The sequence below is a fragment of the Furipterus horrens genome, unplaced genomic scaffold (assembly GCF_987537825.1).
Source record: "Furipterus horrens unplaced genomic scaffold, mFurHor1.1.pri manual_scaffold_6, whole genome shotgun sequence".
NCBI lineage: Eukaryota > Metazoa > Chordata > Mammalia > Chiroptera > Furipteridae > Furipterus > Furipterus horrens.
The window spans coordinates 157326617-157348651 of record NW_028327176.1 but is presented as its reverse complement, the minus strand read 5'-3'; the positions used below and the strand labels follow the sequence as shown (position 1 = coordinate 157348651).

Sequence of the window (22035 nt, the reverse complement as noted above, 5' to 3'; positions counted from 1 at the left end):
GCTCGGGTGCAGTCTGGTTTCTCTTACCACCATGCCACAGAATCCACGTTTGCCTCAGCCTCCAGTGACATTCTGGTTACTGGATTTGGCGGGTCTTGTCTTACCGTGGTACTTACTCCTCTCTGACTTACATCACCTCTCTTTTGATATTTCATGTTCTCTCACCTTTCCTCCTATCTCCTGGCCTTGCAGGCTTGTTTGTGAGCTTCCCTCCTCCATTTGTTCCCTTACTGTTGATGTTCCCCAGCATTTTCATTCATTCCACATGCTCATCAATTTCAGTAATATCAGCTGTCACTTGTTCAGTGATAGCTCCCAAATCTGTTGGTGTAGGCCAGATCTTTTACCTGAACTTGAATTCTGTGTACCTAACTCCCGTTATATCTCACAAACATATCAAATCAGCATGCTTAGAACTTTGTCCCCTCAATAGGATGAATCGCACTACAGTCTCTAATTTGGTCAGTCAGAACCCTGGAAGTCGTTCTTGATTACTATTTCCTTCTCTGTTACAAGTCCCATCGGTTCTACTCCCTTAATGTATTTTTATTCCATCCTCTCCTTCTCATTCCCATTCCCAAATGCTAGGTTTAGGCACCTGTCATTTCTTGCCTGGATCACAGTTACAACCTCCGAACTGTTCTCCTTGCCTTGAGTCAGCTCACTAGCCTACTACAAGATGATTGGTTTTTAAAATATCATTCAGTTAAATTTCACAGATTTCTCATTCCTGTCAGAGTACTATTCAGAGTTCTTAGCATATTATACCCCTTATTATTTGGCTCTTGCCTTCTTGGGAGCTTCATCTCTGACAGCTCCCAGGCTTGTATCTTATGTTCTATGCACACCTAAACTTTGCCACCTGGTTAACCACTTCTCATCTTTCAAAATGCTATAAATGATTATGAATGCAAGCTTTTGACATGCGATCTGGGTTTGAAAACTTCTCATTTCTAGTTTCCTGATGGGCTTGTGAGAATTTAAATGAAAGAACATGTCATCATCATCACCTCAGATGTTTTCTCCTCTGAAAAGCCTGGCCCGGTCAATCTCGCTCTCCCCCTCTGCCTCTCTCTCTTCCCCCTTCTCCCCATTCCTCCCTCATTCCCACCTTGTCCAGGTTAGGCTCCTTTTTTGTATACTTTCGCAACATGTCATGCATACTTCTTTCATAGAGCTTGTACAATTATACTGCCACTGTCTTTTGGCTTTTTTTGTCATTAGATTGTGAATGCTTAAAAGGCATATAATTGGAACTCAATAAAATTGTATTGAGTAATATCATTTGCGTGGGTAAGTGGGTAAGCCATTCTAGTACAGTTTTGACATATAGGAAGCAGATGTGCTAGTTCACATTTGGTTCTAACCTAATAATAGTCTGTTTTATCACTTGCTTTAAAATTATTCATTTGGCTGTACCACCCTATCATCTTCTGAGAACACCAATGATGTATTATTTTCATGTTCCATAATCTAAATCTCATGGCACTCAGTTCAATCAAGTTTAGTATTCAAAATACTAATAGCACTAATGAAAAAAGCAGGCACCAATTATTGATCTTTATTTGTTTTAATTTTAGAAAGTAAACGAAGCAAAGAAAACTCAGCAAGAACATTATGAGTTGGAGCTTAAAAACCTGCAAAATAGGTTGGAAGGGGAGGTGGCTCAGTTAAATGAGGCCCATTCTAAGACTTTGGAAGAATTGGCTTGGAAGCACCATATGGCAATTGAGGCTGTCCACAGCAATGCACTTAGGGATAAGAAAAAACTACAAATGGTAAGTAAAAATGCAGTTTAGGATTGCCTTTAAATTGGTGGAGTTCCTCCTGTAATGATCCAATGTGACCTAATTGTGGAGTAATGAATTGTTTCATTTTGAAGGCTGCTGTCTTGTGATTACTATAAATCTTGGTTCAAAGAGTGACAGTCAAAAAAGCTCTTGATATGAGATGTAGTTTATTAGGTTGATATGAGGCATTTCGATTTTGTATAAGCCGTAATAGTAACACTCCCTTGATCTTGAGCTTTCTCTTCATGTGATAGCATCGTGGGTATGTTCCTCAGGAAGCCTCAGCTAGATGAGAAACACTCTTATATACAGTTTTCTTCCCTGGGAAAATGATTTGTTTCCCCTCAATTAAATAATCAACTTCTAATAGTAATACATTGACAGATAGTATTGCATAGTAGATAAAACAAGGTGCCTGACAGACTGTGGCTCTTACACTGAGCCTCTTTGCTTCCTAACTGCCTTATTTTGGGCCCCAGACACTATTATGCCTCAGCCTCCTCATCTGTCAGACAGAGATAAGACCATCTTATAATGTTCCCGTGAGGGTTAAGTGAGGTGAAGTGTTAAGAACCCAGACATGTCCGGCATGTAGTGATAAATAAATATTAAGAATTAGTATTTCTCTCTGTGTGCCAGACACTGTAGTGATGTTTTACATCTAATCTCTTTTTCATTTAATCCTTATAACCCATTTTACTAAAAAGGAGACAGGGACACAGAGATTAAATGCTTGCTCAAGCTCATGCACTGAAGAAGATTCAGTCAGGCCTTCAACTAGGGTCTCACATATCATCAGATCCTGAGGCAGTTAGCCACCATATCATGTCTTGGGGACTCTGTAAAAAAAAAACCTATTTTTTACTCTTCTCACCTTACTTTTATAATGTATCAAACTACTTGAAATATACCAAGCTCCTTTGTACCTCCATGGTTTATTGCACATGCTTTTTCTTCTACCTAGAACATTCTATTTCCCTTTGCTTGGTGTACTCCTTCAATGTACTTAGGCATGGCTTTCTCTATGAAGGTTTCCCCACTAAGCTAGAACTTATCTGCTCTCTATCCATATACTCCCATATACATCAAATTTTAATTACATATTCTTTAACTGATTGATATCATGAGCTTATTAAAAGCAGGCACCATGTCACATTGCATTTGTATCCTAAGTGTTAAGAACATGCTTGGCAAGTAGGTGTTCTTCAGTAAGTATCAGTTTTACTGGTATTGCTCTTCAGGTGTCTCAATTCTGTTCTTAATAATTCTTCACTATATTCCAGTCTAGCACTGAGTTCCAGAGTGTTACTGAAATTTTAAAAAATGTCAATATAAAAGAATTCTGAATTTCAGAGAATTTTTTCTGTATCTCACCAAATGATCATTTATATCACATACATCTGGTTTTTTGACTATAACTTTATCTCAACAAAATATTCTTTTTTATTGTTATTCTACTACAGTTGTCCCAATTTCCCTCCCTTTGCCTTCTTCCATCTGGCCCGTCCCCTGCTGCCACAGTCAAACCCCACACTGTTGTCCATGTCCATGTTCTTTGACTAGTCCCTTCCCCTTCTTTCCATCCTTACTCCTGACCCCCCAACTTCTGGCCATTCTCAATCTGTTCCATGTTTCCATGTGTCTTGTTCTAATTTCCTCATTTTTTGATTTTGTTCATTAGATTCCTCTTATAAGTGAGATCATATGGTATTTGTCTTTCACCAACTGGCTTATTTTACTTAGCATAATAGTCTCCAGTTCCAACTATGCTGTTGCAAAAGGTAGGAGTTCCTTATTTCTGCTGCATAGTATTCCATTGTGTAAATGTACCGCTATTTTTTGACCCACCATCTAGTAACGGGCATTTAGGCTGTTTCTAGCACTTGGCTATTGTAAATAACACTGCTATGAACATAGGGGTGCATAAGTTCTTTTGAACTGATGTTTTGGAATTCTTAGGGTATATCCCCAGCAGTGGAATCCCTGGGTCAAAAGACAGTTCCATTTTTAATCTCTTAAGGAAATTCCATACTGTTTTCCGTAGTGGCTGCACCAGTCTGCATTCCCACCAACAGTGCATGAGGGTGCCTTTTTATTCACATCCTTGCCAGCACTTGTTGTTTGATTTATTGATGATGAGCATTCTGATCATTGTGAGGTGATATCTCATTGTGGTTTTAGTTTGCATGTCTCTGAGGGCTAGTGAGGTTGAGCATTTTTTCATGTCTATAGGCCATCTGTATGTCCTCCTTGGAGAAGTGTCTATTCAGGTCCTATGCCTATTTTTTAATTGGATTATTTGTCTTCCTGGTGTGGACTTGTTTGAGTTCTCTATTTGTTTTGGAGATTAAAGCCTTGTCTGATGTATTATTGGCAGATATGTTCTCCCATACAGTTGGTTTCCTTTTCATTTTGATGGTTTTCGTTAGCTGTGCAGTAGTTTTTAAATTTGATGTAGTCCCATTTGTTTATTTTTTCCTTTATTCCCCATCGCCCTTAAGAGATATATCGGCAAAAATATTGCTACGTTGGATATCTGAAATTTTACTGCCTATGTTTTCCACTAGGACTTTCGTGGTATCATGACTTATATTTAAGTCTTTTATCCATTTTTAGTTTATTTTGGTGTATGGTGTAAGTTGGTGATCTAGTTTTGTTTTTTTGCATGTACCTGTCTAGTTCTCCTAACACCATTTGTTGAAGAGACTATTTTTACTCTATTGTATACTCATGCCCCTTTGTCAAATATTAATTGGCCATAGAGACATGGTTTTATTTCTGGGCTCTCTATTCTGTTCCATTGATCTATGTGGCTCTTCTTGTGCCAGTACCAGGCTGTTTTGGTTACAGTGGCCTTATAGTATAGTTTGATATCAGGTATTGTGATCCCTCCAACTTTCTTTTTCTTTCTCAAGATTGCTGAGGTTATTTGGAGTCTTTTTTTTTTTTAATTCCATGTGAATTTTTGGAGTACTTGTTCTAGATCAGTGAAATATGCCATTGGTATTTTAATAGGGATTACATTGAATCTGTAGATTCCTTTGGGTAGTTTGGACATTTTAATGATGTTAATTCTTCTAATCCATGAACATGGTATATACTTCCATTTATTTGTGTCTTCCTCAATTTCTTTCTTCAGCGTTTTAGTTTTCTGAGTACAGGTCTTTTACCTCCGTGGTTAAATTATTCCTAGATACTTTATTTTTCATGTTACTATAGTAAATGGTTTTTTTTGTTTTTGTTTTTTGTTTTTGTTTTTTTAGTTTCTTTTTCTGATAGTTCATTGTTGGTGTACAAAAATGCCATCAATTTCTGAAAATTGACTTTGTATCCCACTGTTTTGCCAAATTTACTTATTAGGTCAAGTAGTTTTTTTGGTGGAGACTAGGGTTTTGTCTGTACACTATCATGTCATTTGAAAATAGTGACAGTTTTACTTCCTAGTTTCCAGTTTGGATACCTTTTATTTTTCTTGCCTGATCACTGTAGCTAGAACTTCTAGTACTGTATTGAATAAGAGTGGTAATAATGGACTCCCTTGTCTTGTTCCTGATCTTAAGGGAAAAGCTTTTAGTTTTTTCCCATTGAGTATGATGTTGGCAGTACATTTCTCATATATGGCTTTTATTATGTTGAGGTATGGTCCCTCTATTCGCACTTTGCTGAGTGCTTTTATCATAAATCAGTGCTGGATTTTATCAAATGCTTTTTCTGCATCTATTGATATGGTCATGTGCTTTCCTTCCTTAATTTTCTTTATATGGTGTATTATGTTTATTGATTCGTGAATGTTGTATCATCCTCGTATCCCTGGGATGAATTCCACTTGATCATGGTGTATAATCTTTTTAATGTATTCCTAGATCTGGATTGCCAACATTTTGTTGAGGATTTTAACATCTATGTTCATCAGAGATAGCGGCCTGTAATTTTCTTTCTCTATTGTCTCTTTACCTGGTTTTGGATTAGGAAAATGCTGGCCTTGTAAAGAGTTCTGGTGTCTTCCCTCTTCTTGAATTTTTTGGAATAGTATGAGAAGGGTAGGAGTTAACTCTTTCCAAAATTTTGGTAAAATTTGCCTGTGAAGCTTGTGGTCCAGAGTTTTTGTGGTGCCAGGAGTTTTTTTTATTACTACTTCAATTTCAGTAGTTGTTATCAGTCTATTCAGGCTTTCTGCTTCTTTTTTATTCAGTTTTGGAAGATTATATGTTTCTAGAAATTTGTCCATTTCACCCAGGTTGTCAAATTTCTTAGCATATAGTTAGTTGTTCATAGTAATTTCTTACAATCCTTTGTATTTCTTTGGTATTGATTGTGATTTCTCTTCTTTCATTTCTGATTTTATATATTTGGGTCCTTTCTCTTTTTTTCTTGATGAGTCTGGTTAAAGGCTTGTCGATTTCACCTTCTCAAAGAACCAGCTCCTGGATTTATTAATCCTTTGAATTGTTCTTTTAGTCTCTTTGTTGTTTAATTCTGCTCTGATCTTAATTATTTCCTTCCTTCTACTCATCCTGGGCTTTCTTTGCTGTTGTCCCTCTAGTTCTTGTAGACGTAGGGTTAGGTTGTTTATTTGAGGTTTTCTGTCTTTTTTAGGTAGGCCTGTATTTCTATGAACTTCTCTCTCAGGACTGCTTTCGCTGTGTCCCGTAGGTTTGGGGTTGTTGTGTGTTCATGTTCATTTGTTTCCAGGTACTTTTTGATTTATTCCTTGAACTCATTGTTAACCCATCATTACTTAATACCATGTTATTCAGTCTCCATGTGTTTGAATATTTTTGAGTTTTTACCTTGAAGTTGGTTTCTAGTTTTAAGCCATTGTGATCTGAGAAGGTGCTTAATATGATTTCAGTTTTCTTGAATTTGTTGAAGCTTGTTTTGTGTCCTACCATGTGGTCTATCTTTGAACATGATTCATGTGCATTTGAAAAGAATGTACATTTTGCTTCTTTGGGGTGAAATCCTCTGTAGATACCAGTTAAGTCCATATGATCGATCTAGGGTGTCATTCAATGCCACAATATCCCTGTTTATTAGACAAAATATTTACTGCTATGTCATAAGTTATTCAAAATGATAGCATTTAAGCTCCTAGGATTAATTAGATTTACTATCAATTCTGATATTATTAGTTATGGGTAAGGTTAATTTGGAGAATAAATTATCAAAATATAAATAGTAATCTTTTTCTTAGGGTCTTTGAAGTATACAGTATTTGAAATTTTGTTAATTTTTTAAACATTCTATTTCTTGAGGAATTGGAGGAACAATATAAAAAGGAGAAACTAAACCTGGAAGAGGATAAAAGTCAACTTCAACAAGAGCTAGAAAAACTGAAGAAAGACCTGGAAGACAAGCTGACTACAGCCAATCAAGAGGCAAGAACTCCTTAGGCCTATCACCTATGTTATGTTTTAATGATAACATTTTATTTGGTAACATTATGTAAGTAGGTGAGCCTCAGTGAAAGTAATAGCTAGAGTGAAATAATCAAAAAATGGTTCTGAATTACTCACAATACATAGGTTATATCTCACAAGGTAAAATTTTACTCCTGAAAACATTAGACCCAAGGTTCTTTTGGAAGTGAAAGCAAAAGAAAGAAGAATATCACTGAATAAGAAAGAAAACAAAGGAGGTTTCTCTACCCTTTTGCAAAACATTGACTTACTATTCTCTACTGTCTCCATTTAAAGAAGATTTTCTAAGTTCTAGATAGTAACATCTAAATTAATTAAAAATTGTATTTGAAAATAGTATTATCCTAGGAAAGTCTAAGAATAGAATAGAATAAAATGTTATAAATCAAAAAGTTGTGAAAAAACAAATGTAAAGAAGAATTTAAATCATAATATTCTATATTTCATCCTGTTTTCTCTTTTGCCCAGCTTCAACTAACTGTGCCCTAGAACAGCTTCGTTACTGTCCTCTATTCCTTCTGTTCCAGTTCACCCTTCCTGTGGTGTGTAGACTGATCTTCCTACAAAATCTTCTTGTCTTGACTCTTCCTGTCTTGTCAACTGTTCCTGCCTCACTAGAGTCTTCCTCCCCTGATCTTTAAGTCCTGCTTTCTAGTCACTCTGCTTGTGCTCACAGAAACCACACAAAATACACAGTGCCCATGGGCAGGCGAATAATTTGCACTGAGTATTCTTTAATTATACGAGTATTTAAACATTTATCCAGAGAAGGTATTATGTGAGGATTGGTATTATGAGCTCAGCCTCTCTTCTGTTGTCCCAGTTAAACCTCCACGGGCCCCACGTTTCCACACACCTCCTGGCAGAACAGTCTTTGTAATCATGGTGTTCCATTCTCATCACAACGTAGTTTAGTAGAAATCTGTGTTTCTCATGTGGGTCCCCTGGACTACTTCTCTCAATTCCAAATGGCTTAAGTATTCTTCAGGCCTACATAATCTAATCTCACTGAAAAGAATTCTATTAAGTTTGTAATTGAGTTTCCTTTTTAATGCATTTGCAGTTATATGTGAGCACCCTGGCAATGTTCTGGTGCCGTGCTGCAACGGCTTCCCAGGGATCTGCCTGGCTCATTTCCCATATGCACTTACCTGCCTGTTCTTCGGTCTGGGGCATCCTTTTGTTGTTGTTTGTTCTTCTTCCCTGACTAGGCTTTCTTGTTTTGTTTTCTGCTCTTAAAGTGAAGCATATCAACATTTCACAGTTAATTATGCTGCTTCTTTAAAGTTTTGTTTTGTAAATGATCTTTATTAGGTTTTGGAAATTCTCGTAATTCTAGTTTCTTAATTTAAAAAAAATCACAAATTGATGTTGGTTTTTCTGCATATATTGAGATTATACTTTTTTCTTTAATTTGTTAATGTGGTACCTTATATTAATATATTAATCAATTTTCTAATATTATACCAATATTTGTTTCTAGAATAAGCCCTAATTGGTCATGAAATATATATACCTTTTTAATATAATAATAGATTCAGTTTGCTAATACTAATTAGGATTTTGAGCCTAGGTTTGAGTAAGATTGTACTTTTCCTTTTTTACACCATCCTTTTCTGGTTTTGGAATCAAGGTTTTACCAGCCTCATAGAATGAATTAGGTCTTATTCCCTTTTCTCTCCGGAAGAGTTGTGTGAGATTGAAATGCTTTCTAAATCTTAATTGCCTTGTGGTTAGAAATTGTGGCTTGTACAAAAACAATTTTTGAGACTTCTTAAGGTTTCTAGCGTTGTGACCTAGCACATGAAAGAAATGTAATGTTCTGGGTGCATCCAGTTGTTTAATACAACGTAGTCTGTGTGCTGTTCATTAAATCAAGATTTTGAACAGTTTCCTTAAAAAATTATGCATTCTTTTAAACCTTTATCTTCTTGATCAGTTACTAAAACTGATAGTATAATGGTGGATGTTTATTTCTCTTTACATTCTATCTGTTTTGCTTTGTATGTGTACAAGTTCTGTTATGTGCCTACAAATATAAAATTGTTTTAGCTGCTTAATCATCTTTTTGCCTTAGTTTGTGTTGTCTTATTATTTGTAACTGTTACAGAGTGAAAGGGGGTTCTTTCACGTGCGCTTTGTTGTAAAGCCCAACAACTAGTGTTGAGGAAAACAGGTCTTTGTTTACAATATTCCAACCTGGGGAGGGCAGTGAGCACTTCAGCTCAGAGCCCTATTCTCCCACGGTACCCAGCACTTCCCTTGCTCCCCAAAAGGCTAGAAGCCAAAAAAATTCCCAGAAGTTACCCATCCTTTATCTGTCAGCTGTCTCCTTCAGAATCTGGGGTACAATGTCATCAGCCTCCATATAACAGTCCAGGAAAACATGTGCTATGTTGCACTGGATCACGCATGGTTCTCTTTTTGTCCTTTCAAAGCCGCATGGTCTTTTTAAAAGTTGTTATAGCATTTAGGTTGTAGATTTTCTTCTGGATATGAGATTTAAGCATATATACACATATATGCTTAAAAACTATATATATACATATATATATAAATTCAGTATTTTGTTAAAATGAAAAAATTTGGACTTATTATAAAATGTTGTATTACAGTTGATATTCTGCCTGACACATGGTTGATCAGTAAATATTTATGAATGAAATATTTGTTGAGTGAATGAAACTCATCATTGAAAACTAAGTCAACTTTCTATATATGAGTATTAGCTTCCTGTTGCTTTGTATCAATAACAAATTCCCACAAAGCTTAGTGGCTTAAAACAGCACATGTTTATTACCTCACAATTTTGTGGGTCAGGACTCCAAGTGTGGGTTAGCTGGATCCTCTGCTCAGGATTTCCAAAGGCTGAAATCAAAGTGACAGCGAAGTATGCAGTCCATTGTGAGGTGCAGACTTTTCTTTCAAGCTTACTGGTTTTGGTCAGAATTCATTTCCTTGTGGCTTTATAGCTAAGGTCCCCATTTTCTTATTAGCTATTGGCCAAAAACAGGTCTCAACCCCTAGAAGCTCTCCTCAAGCCTTTGCTACTTGACTTTCCCGCCTCCTTTGATAATATAGCAGTTTATCTTTTCAAGGTCTCTCACTTCTTTTAAAGGCTCATCTTATTAGGTCAGGCCCAACCAGAACAGTCTCTCTTTTAATTATCTTAAAGTCAACTACTCAATGATCTTAATTCCATCTGAAAGATCCCTTTTGCTGAAACAATCGTAGGTGTGATATCCCATCATATTCATAGGTTCCAGGGAAAGTCTGGGTTCTAGAGAGGTCATCTTAGAATTCAGTCTACTATAACAAGCAAATAATTCATTTCTCTGGCTCCTGTAGTGGGTGCACCAGCATGCAGTTAACAGGAGGCCCACGGAATATTCAATTCCACAATTTAGAAAATAGCTACCGAGTCTCTAACTCTATTCTGCATCTGTAATATAGATCACTCAGAGTCGGTGATTGGTAGATGCTGAAATTTCTGAGTATTGCTCTTTATGAACTTAAGCAATTAAAAAGAAAAATAAGAACATGCAGAATATTTTTAAAATTCCAGATTTTCTAGTGGCATTTAATATATGTGTATTCTAATATATTTATAATCTCTGTTCACAAATGATATGTGTCCTTGATTTACAAAACTTCATTCCATATAATATCTCTATTTATAAACTTTGTCTACATATTAGGCATTTAAAATAATCATATAGTGTTATATATCTTTACCATAGTTACTTAAACATTTTCTTTGTTGAGTGTTTACTATTTAAAAATTTTAAGTTATAAATGGTGATAAATTTAAGGAGTTTTCCTCTCTTATTTAAGGGAAAGATTATCATGCAAAGGCCCTGGCCAGAGCTGCAAGATGGGTTTTTTCAAAGGCCAGTTCTTTGTCCTGATCAGTGACCAACCAAGGTGTATTTTATGGGGCTGCAGCCCTATTAGGCCTTTTCTCTACCCTGATTATCAGGGTTTTGTTTTTACTGTTAAGTGGATATATTGTCAGGTCTAGAAATCCTTTTGTCTTGTATAATTTTTTTCTTTTTATCTAGCTCTTGCCTTAAATTAAATTACTGGACCAAAGAGTAGGAATAATTTCATAGTTCCCATTACTTATTACTAGATTATTCTCCAGAAAAATTGGAACTAGAGTTCAGTAACATCAGTAATATTCCACATTTTTATGATTTAGGAAATATTTATTGACTGCATGATGTCTCCTAGATGGTAGGGATACTTTGACAAAATGTCAAGGAACTCATAATTTCAAGTGGCTATTATGATTCAGCAATAAATACAATATATTTTTAGAGTCCAAAGGAGTATCTCTGACTAAAAGGATTTATAAAAGCTCTGCAGAACATGATACTGGAGAATTTAAAGTGAGATATGGTAAATGATCTTTGAAAGGAGGGTGTAAATATGCCAGAAAGAGGGATGATGAAAGACAACATGGGTATGAGGGATAATGTAAGTACAGTAATATTGCTCTGCAAGTTACAATGTCTCAGTGAATCATAGAAAGTTTTAATGTACCAGGGTCTCTCAACATCAACAGTACTGACAATTTTGAGCCACACAATTCTTTAGGATATTTAGTAGTATCCCTGGCCTCTGTACACTGGATACCAGTAGCGTTCACTGTCCCTTCCCCTCAAGTTGTAACAACAGAAAATATCTCCAGACACTGTCTTTGAGGCAAAGTTGACCCCAGCTGAGAACTACTATACTTGACTCCAGGATACAGATGGGGCTTGTCAAAGATATGGTAGAAAGGAAAATTGAAGCTAAATTGTGAGAGACTCTTGTGCCGTGACAAAGACTGTGGAGTTTATCTCAATGGATGAGTGGAAGTAAGAGCATAGCAACGACCTCATGATCAGATGATGGTAGAAAAATAACTCTGGTGGCAGTAAGAGGATAAATTGTGTGGGAAGGGGGTTGATGGTCTGACTTGGCTAAATGACTTAAGATGCTGTTACATCAGTTTAGGCAAGAAATGATTAGCATCCTGACCAGGAAAGTAAAACTGGGAAAGGAGAGGATTATTCAAAAATAAAATTTACAGAACTTGATACAGTGATTGGATGATAGAAAGTGACTCAATATTTGGACAGATAGTGTTGCCAGTATTGGAAGGTAAGACTCACAGGAGGAAAAATACATTGCAATAGCAAGGCCTTGAGTTGGATATGCTGACTTTGAGGTGACTACGGGACATCTAGGCTGGAACTAAGTGGACAGTTCAGGCTTAGTGCTAAAGATGAGGCGGCCCTTGAAGCCACTGAGGTAGAAGGTATTCCCCAACAGTAACTGATGAGAAGATTGCTCGTAACAAAGGGGAGCACCGGTAGTGGTGTCATAGAGCCAGGGAAAGAGATTGAGAAGGAGAAATCAGAAGCATAAGAACAAAAACTGATGGACAGCAGAAAACCAGGAAAGCAGATGCCACTCATAAGAGGGTAGAAGTGCCTCTTAGTGTCACGCAGTGCTGGGAAGTTACAGTATGAGGCCTGGAAGGGTTGTGCAGTTAAGATTCCTTGTAGGCCCATTCTACAGTTTCTGTAGAAAAGTAGGACAGAAGCTAAGAGTTACTAGGTCTAATTTGAGTCATAGTGGATAACACGGCTCTTTTAAGACTGTATAAAAATGACTATATATATAATGTTATACCAGAGAAGTTCCAGATAGGCGAAGGATTGAAATGTAATAGAAAATCATGAATATGAATTTAAATAAAATATGAAAATACAGATGACAAACCTTAGGACAGTTAAGGCCTTTTCATACATAATAGCAAAGTCGTGAATTGAAAACATAGGATATTTTTACAATTAAAGCTGAAACTTCGCTATATTAAAACACATCAAAGGAAAATTATGAGGGGGCAAAAACTGGTAGGGGTGGGATAAAGTGGTTGGCAAATTGTATGAGTAACAAAAATTCATATCTTTAATACCTTAAGAGTGTAAAACAGTAAGAAGAAAACAGACATTCTAATTTTTAATGGGCTAAAAAAATCAAAAAGAATTAAACATGATTACAGTTTAAAAACTGGACATTAAATCAGTGAGATGCTATTTTCATTACCATAAAATTAATAATAATTAAAAAATTAAGTGAGGTCATGTAATGTTGATAAAGGTAAAGAAGTAAGCACTCAAAAGCTGCTGATTAGAATATAAAATACAATTTAAAAATTTTTCTGTTTTAGATTTTATTTATTTTTAGAGGGAGGGGAGGAGAAGGAGAGAAACATCGATGTGTGAGAGAAACACTGATGGGTTGCCTCTTGCACAGCCCCACTGGGAACCTGGCCCACAACCCAGGCATGTGCCCTGGCCGGGAATTGAACCAGCAATCCCTCAGTTCGCAGGCAGGTGCCCAATCCACTGAGCCACACCAGCCAGAACACACAAGTTTCTTGGAAAGGAATTTAGTAGCATGTATAAAAGCCTTAAGGATGGTCATGTCCTTTGACTCAGCAGTTTCATTTCTGTGGATTTAACCAAAGCAAATAATTTAAGGATTACTGATAAGATTTCAGCACTATTTATTGTTGAAGAAATTTAGAAACAACTTAAATTTCTGTAGAACTCTGCCTCTAGAGGAATAGGAATCTTTTCCTAATTCACACAGAAGCACCTTTGCTGTTTCCATTCTCTGGGGCTGCTACCAGAGTTGCAGGGGATTGCTTTTTTCTGCTAATGCAATACATTAGGTCAAGAAAGTGAAGGCATTGAGGGTCATTTTAGGAGTTAAATATTTACAGATTGAGATGAAAAGATGATTTTTTAAAAAGTAGATTTTATTTCTTCTTAATTGCTAGTAAGAATATATGGAGTTTTTCTGTTATTGACTCATTTGTTTATTTAATAAACATTGAATGGTATTAGGTGCCAAAGCACTGTCTTATACACTGTGGTTACAGTGGCGAATAAGTCAGATATGGTCCCTACTATATGGAGCGATATATATGGAAACAAGTAATTACAGGTCTGATGCATATTACAAAATGGTGATAAATGATTAACAGGGGGCTCACCAGAAGAATACACTGAGGAAGGCTTATACAAAGGCCATAAGGCATGAGAAGTTTCTAGGAATTGGAGGGATGCCTGTATAGATGCAGTGTGATGGCAACTGTAATAATAATAAATTTTTATTTCATTATTACTATGCCCCAGGCATTGTTCTGTGTAGTTTTTCCTAAGTCCCCAAAATGTATGTAACTTGCCGAAGTCAAATAGTATGGGGGATAAAGCCAGAATTCTAGGCAGTCTGATTCAGATTCACTTTCTACCCACGTGCACTCTTCTTCCCGAAGCGTGTAAAGATCAAGGAGGTGAAGAGTTGCCAAGCTAAGGCTAGAGAGAGAGGGGAGCTATGCCATGGAGGCCTTGGAAGCCCCATGAAAGATATTGGTTGTTATCCTAAGGGAAATGGGAAGCATTTGGAAGATGCTCAGTAAAATATGTAGTGCTTGCTTGGAGATAGGACTTACATTCACATCAATATTTGTAATTTATTAAAAAGTAACTGATGTTGCAAGGAGAATGGATTAGAGAAGAGCAAGCAAGGGTAGATGCTCCAGGAGGAGGTTTCTACTTCCTGCAGCCGTTCAGTTGTGAACGTTCTCAAGGGGAACTTCAGTATTGCTCTCAGTTGAAAATGACAGAAACCCCAGCTCAAATTGGCCTAAGGAAATTTATTGAGTCAAGTGACTAAGAAGTCCAAGGGTAATGTTAGCATCAAGCATGCCCAGAGTCAGAACTGCAGTTGTTGACACTGGAAGTCAGTTAGTTTCTCTTTTTCTGTTGAGTGGGATTTGCTCTTTGTGTTGACTTCATGCTTCAGTCATATATTCCCTTAGTATATATGCAGCTGGGGGGAGGGGAATGCCTTTTTAAAAGAAATGCCTTCAAAAATCCTGAGATCACTGTTAGTTGATAAGCTTAAATCATGAGCCTGCCCCAGAACCAATCTGTATGGCCAGTGGAATGAGATGACCTTATTTGGTTTACACTTTGCTGAAGCTCTTCAGTCCTAGAGTTAGTTTGGGTTGAAGCCCTACTGAGATCAACCACATGGGCTGGTAGGGAAGCAGGATGGATTCCCCAAATGACAAAAGGAGATTATGGTAATGTGAGACAACAGATGTATTCTGCACATATTTATTTTTACTACATTTTAGAAAATAAACTTTAATTAGTTATGTTTATCACAGTATTTGCTTATTTATATTTCATTGTGCCAAATTTTAGAGTTTTTGCCTATTTAAACAAATATTTGTTCTGTCGATAGAGTCTTAGTTTATTGAGTAGAACCTCTATTTAATTACTTATGTCGTAACTATAATACTGTTTTTTATAAGTTCTTTCATGTATTTCATTTGTGCGTGTAATTCTTACTCATCTGAAAATTGTCTGGTTTGTGGAAGAAAATTCTTCTCCATGTTGATAAATTTGGGTGTTCTTTCCTTGGTACCTAATATTTGCATGGTGCTTTCTAGTTAAAAAATTATTTCCATGTATTTTTAAATTTAATTATTATAATAACTCTGTGAGGTGGATATTATTACTCCTATTTTATATTGACTGACCGGAACTTGTAATTAGATTTTCTGCTAAGTTCACTTTCCTTACATTCTTTCATTCATTCACTGCTATAATACACTTTTATGGCAAGCATGATCAACACAAAAAATAGAGAAGATACAAGCTGGCGATATGGAATAGAGAAAGGAGTCATAAATATAGTGACAGATAACATTTTAAAACATATAAATGAAATGAACACTATATACAGATTTTCCATTAATTTTAAAAATTAGAAAAAAATATATCTTTGTATGAAAATTTAAATTTCTAAAGTGACTCAAATTTGTTCAACAATCTGGACAACCCAGTTATAACCATGAAAGAAACTAAATAGTCCAACTTGTATCTAGAGAGGGACTAGGCCCAGAGGAGTTGAATGAATGAATTTTACTAAATTTTGAAGAAACGGGTAAGTCTTTGCTATGAAAATATTTCAAAGCATAGTAGAAATGGGAAGCTTCCCACCTTGTTTATTGAGGTTGGCATCCCTTTACAAATATTAACAAGATCTAATGCTACCATCACCAGAATTGTTCAGCGTAACATATGCTTCATGGAAATGAGGCAGGAAGGCCACATGATGGAGGGGTGGGGGTGGATCAGAGAGGGGGTTGAAGGAGAATGTTTATAGTTTTGTGGTGTCTTTATTTACAACGAGAGATGTTCAGCTGATTTTATATTACTAGTTTTCATCCTTATAGTTTCGATAGGCTTGGCAGTTATATAAAAATGAAATTTTTACTTCATAGTATTTTCCTAGATAATTTAGAGTATTTCTTTTATTGGTTTTTAGTTCTTATAACTTGAGGGTATTGATCTGTTCATTTAACAGATCGTCTATTAGCCCCTAATTTCAAGAGTATATAAATTCAACTCTTATCAGTCTCATAAGATAAATTTTCTATGAAATCATACAAATCCACAACTTATTCTAATTAATGCTACATTTAACCAGCTTACAATATTGACCTAAACTTATAAACTTGGTAAATAGCAGGAGAACTGAGCTCAAATGAAATACATGATTCAATTTTAAAAAGCAGTTTTAAAAATATTTCTATCAAAAATATACCTTCTTTCTCAATCTTTGGTAAAGTCTTAATCTTTGTTCAATTTTTTAAAATAGGTATTTGATTATATGAGACAGGACCAGGATTTCTCTTTAAAACCAGGGGCTTGAGATATATCTGTTTATTTACAGTGTATGTGGTTGTCAGGAAAGGGGGAAATCATAAACAAAGAGGTCTTTTCAGAAAACAACGTATGAAGGCCATAATGATTATTTGAGTGCTTCTTCCAGATTCATCAAGAAAGATCCATTCAGTAAAATTACAACTAAAGAGAAGACTTTATTTAGGAAAACAAATTAACAGTTTTGCTAGTAGAATGCAATGAGATATATTGAAAGTGCTCTATTTATTTGCAGATTGGTCGCCTCCAAGATCTGGTAAGGAAAAGTGAACAAGGTCTGGGCTCTGCAGAAGGACTCATTGCTAGTCTTCAGGACTCCCAGGAAAGACTTCAAAATGAGCTTGATTTGACTAAAGGCAGGCTGAAGGAGACCAAGGATGCTCTAGTAAATGTTGAGGTAATTTCATTATCCTCTTGTAATATAAACATCAGCAATGTAAAAATATAATGTTGGTCATTAAAGGATATTGTAAACATTCCGTGGATTACACTTTAGTATATTAGTTTCCTAGGGCTGCCATAACCAAGTACCTCAAATTGGTTGGCTTAGCACAACAGGAAGCAGTTCTGGAAGCTGGAAGTTATAAGTCGAGATGGTGTCAGAGCCATTCTTCCTCATGACCCTCTAAGGGAAGATCCTTCCTTGCCTCACCTCATGGTAACCCAAGCCATTCCTTGTCTTATGGCAGCATAACTTTACCCTCTTCCTCTGTCTTCATGTGGCATTCTCCCTGTGTTCTCAAATCTTATAAGGACACCAGTCTTATTGAATTAAGGGCTCAGTCTACTCCAATATGTCTTCATCTTAATTAATTACATCTATACTGACACTATTTCCAAATAAGGTCACATTATGAGTACTATGGAGTTAGGACTTGCACATATATTTTGGGGACACAGTTCAGACCATAACAATTAGTATGCAGAGTTCTTCTACTGGTAAGAGTTGGAACTCTCATGAGTAGCAACTAAGTGATTCTCTGTGACTACACGTTTCAGAAAGTTCTGTCTTTCCCCTTCCATTCTCATGGAGCAGAGTGAACATTTAGACTGCCTTAGGAGAAAAAGAATCCATAAAACTAGGGGAATAATAGGGAGTTCTTACTTTTTCTTTCAGAGAGGTGATTTAGAATGTGGGCTCTGAAGTTGGGTTATTCGGGACCCACAAGTTAGTGTGTAGCTTTTGGCATGTTACTTTAAGCCTTAATTTCCTCATCAGATTGATGCTGGAGTGGTGGGGGAAAATAATACACTTCACACCAATCTGGTAGTCATTAAATGAGAGAAAACACAGTACAGTGCTTAGCAAAACAGTAAGCCCTCAGTAAATGTTGCCTTTTATTTAATATTTCATTTTTTCTTTAGCTTAGAATTGATACTTCAGAAGCACATAAACACCCTGACTGCTGTGGCTCAGTTGGTTGGGTGTTGTCCTGCAAAGTGAAAGGACACTGGTTCAATTCCCAGTCATGGTACATGCATGGGTTGTGGGTTTGGTCCCTGGCATAAATGAGCAGCAAGCAATCAATGTTTCTCTCTCACATCGATGTTTCTTTCCCTTCTTTCTCACTCCATTCTTCTCTCTCTAAAAATAAATAAATAAAATCTTAAGGGGGAAAAAAGCATATAAACAAGAAACTTTAGTGGATATAGCTGTGTATGGTGCATATATATATATATACTTATATTTCTTCTGAGGGATAAATATATTTTATATATATTTAAGTTTTGAATACTAATTACATTCTATTTTTAAATTCTATGACAAAATAAAGACTATTTGATTCTTTTTGAATCTTTTTATTCTCTCTGTTTTCCTGTTCCCAGTGGCTTTGTGGCATGAGTATTAATATGTAATGGAATAGATTGGAATTTAGAGCTAGTATAATATACAACTGAATATATACAGACATACTGACTGTAATCTCAATATTAGCGTTCTTTGGTGTAAAGCTGGCTAAACTGTATTGAGGTGTTTTTTCCATTGTCAAAAATAACAAGAGGATGATATCTTAAAGTAGTAAATACGGTGACAGATACTAAACATCATGATGATCATTTTGTAAATATAAATGTTGAGTCACTATGTTGTATACCTGAAACTGATATAGTATTGCATGTCAATAATACTTTAGTAAAAAATAAGGTAATAAAAATGTGTTTAAAAATAAACAGTTGAGATATTTCTAACGAATGTTGATAGAATAAAAATTGTATTGAAATGGTACCATGGAGGGTGTAGGTCCCTGGCTTTGCTGCACACCCTTTCCTGCCTTCAGGGCATTTTATCCTGGTTGCCTTTGCCCCTCCACCTCCCATCCTGCCACTGAGAATAGATTTAGGGATTTAGTTTCAGTTCTTTAAGGTCCTTCTCGTATTTACATTGTTCTTCTGTCAAATATTAGAAAATAATACAAATTTTAAGCAAACTATCAACTGTTTATTTTCTGATCTGCTGGAGAGTTTTAATTGAGAAAATGTAGGTGCTGCATCACGGTTTAGCACAACTTTGGGAAATTTCCTTAAGAGCAAGTTGTTGTTTTGGTGTTTTTTTTTTTTTTAATTTATTTGTTCGTTTTTCCTCTTTTTCCATCCCAGTAATGTCTAATAAAGTGCTGGGCATTCAGAGAGAGAAATAAGCTTTACGTAATTCTGCTCCATTTAATGCTACCTGCGGTGGAAAGAATAGTTCCCAGAGGCAGAGTACTTAGTGAAAAGGACAGTTGGCTATGATGACTGAATTCAGTATTCAGTACTTACTGCTTAATAGCCAGGTCAGCAATATGGAATGGGGATTTCTACATTGACTTACTTCTTTCCCGTTAATGTAGGATATACTTCTTAACAACTGCAGTGAGCAAGTGGGTGACCCAGAAAGGGTCATTGTGATAACAGAAGGATGGGCCATCATCTGTTCTTCTCTTGTACCCTAAGAATAGCTACATTGCTGGCAGGAACTGATGGTTGCCAGTGTTGTCCGAAAGGTCACCTCCAGCCCCAGGCTCCAGAAAGCCTCTTGCTTTATGCTAATCTAGAGGGATTTCCCCGTATATATAGTATCATATTACCATAACTAAACACATGTCTCACTGGTTTGAAGTTATATAATAAAAATTACACAGTAGTCTAAATTTCTCATAATTATTTTAATCATATCAGTAGGGTACAGCTTTGAATAAATAGCATACTTGTGAATATGAATGATTTTTAATAACTTATCTATGTAATGTGTATACATGTAAAGATAATTGACTAATAGTCACATACCCATGATATGAAAGGTTTAGTTGACATCATTAATTATGCTGATTTTAAACTTTTTAAAATAATTTTTAAATACATGGACAGCAGGATGACAGCTTGTGGGGGAATGTGGTAGGGAGAGGGATTGAGCAAAAGGCAAAAGGACTAAAGGACATGGACAGCAGAGTGGTGGTTGCTGGGGGGAGGGGGTATAAGGGGACTAAATAGTAATGGAAAAAACACAATAAAGGTGAAATTAAAAAAAGAAAAAATAATTTAAAAAATTATAAACCTTAATAAAAGATAGTCTACATGAGATATTTAAATTATAAAATGTGTACCATGTGTTTTATTTTCAGAACATTCCAAGTAATTATTATAGATAGCACTATCAATTATTGTGCTGTAAGAATTTAAAAGTTACAATGCATGCACTCTGCCCATTTGAAATAACCAGCAGTGACTTTGCTTTTGAAGACTAGTCTTCACTGAAAAGTTTTTGTTCTTCAGAGTGAGCGAGAACAAGAAAGGCAACAGCATGAAGAAGCACTTGCTGCCATGAAAGGAGAGGAGAAGCTCAGAGTGGACAAAATGGCCCATGACTTAGAAATAAAATGGACTGAAAATCTTAGGTACAATTTTTACTCTGTAATGTAATCTCATCAGTGAAGATATGCAGAAATGTTTTTCTCTGTGGCTTATACTGTATTACTGCTAAAGACGTAGTAGCGGCATTTTCAATGAATTTTTCCCATGATTAGATGCAAAGAAATTGGAATTTCTTTTCCCCCCTTGAATGCAGACTGCTTTTTTTCTGAGTTCATTTTCTTGAATATAAAATATAAATCCATGGTCTTGGGTAAGTTACCAATTTACCTCATAGTCCCTAACTGTAAACTGATCAACTCTTATTCTGAGTCAACTTTTGAGAAGGATTAATTAAATACTTATGAAACGTGAACAAATATACTACAGTTATTGAGAGAAATAATTCTCTTTACAAAGGAAATGCATTTGTTTTATTTTAGACATGAATGTTCTAAACTTCGAGACGAGCTAAGACTTCAACATGAAGAGGATAAGAAGTCTGCTATGTCTCAACTTTTGCAGTTAAAAGAGCGGGAGAAAAATGCAGCTAGGGATTCATGGCAGAAGAAAGTAGAAGATCTGTTAAACCAGGTAATTAAGCGTCTGTACATTGTGAAGTTTCATTTTTCTTGACATTCTTTTGCTAGGGAAATATTATACAACATTCTGTGTTAATTCACTATATTTTGTTATTTTTCTTTTAAATGTTATTTTTCAGTTACAGCTTACAGTCTATATTACTTTGTTTTAGTGTCAGGTATTCAGCATAGTGATTAGATAATCATAGACTTTACAAAGTGATCCCCCGGATATTTCAAGTACCCACCTGGCACCATACATAGTTATTAAAAGGTCCATCAATAGCCAAGTGGATATATACAATGGAATATTAATCAGCCATAAAAAAGAATGAACTCTTACTATTTGCTACACGATGGATGGACCTAGAGGGTATTATGCTAAGTGAAATTAGAGAATGACATATATATGTTTTCACTTATATGCGGAATTTAAAAAACAAATGAACAAATAAAATAGAACTCACAGATACAGAGATCAGACTGAAGCTGGCAGAGAGAGGGAAGGGGGTTGGGGAACTGAGTGAAGAATGTGAAGGGATTAAAAAGTACAAATTGGTAATTATTTTAATGAAATTTAAAAAATAATTTTTTGAAGCTCTAATTAGCTTTAATT

General features: G+C 35.7%; 1 protein-coding gene across 7 annotated transcripts in view; it reads left to right on the top strand.

The window, feature by feature from the left end:
• Positions 1-22035, top strand: part of FAM184A (family with sequence similarity 184 member A) — a 114806-nt gene that overhangs the window by 49496 nt on the left and 43275 nt on the right. For 6 of the 7 annotated variants that reach the window (XM_090279799.1, XM_090279798.1, XM_090279793.1 and 3 more), the window contains exons 5-9: positions 1581-1778; positions 7046-7168; positions 17246-17407; positions 20764-20885; positions 21282-21432. In XM_090279799.1, coding sequence (XP_090135925.1) covers positions 1581-1778; positions 7046-7168; positions 17246-17407; positions 20764-20885; positions 21282-21432 — 756 coding nt within the window. The remainder of the gene's footprint in view (positions 1-1580; positions 1779-7045; positions 7169-17245; positions 17408-20763; positions 20886-21281; positions 21433-22035) is intronic. The other variant, XM_090279796.1, reaches the window with a different exon arrangement.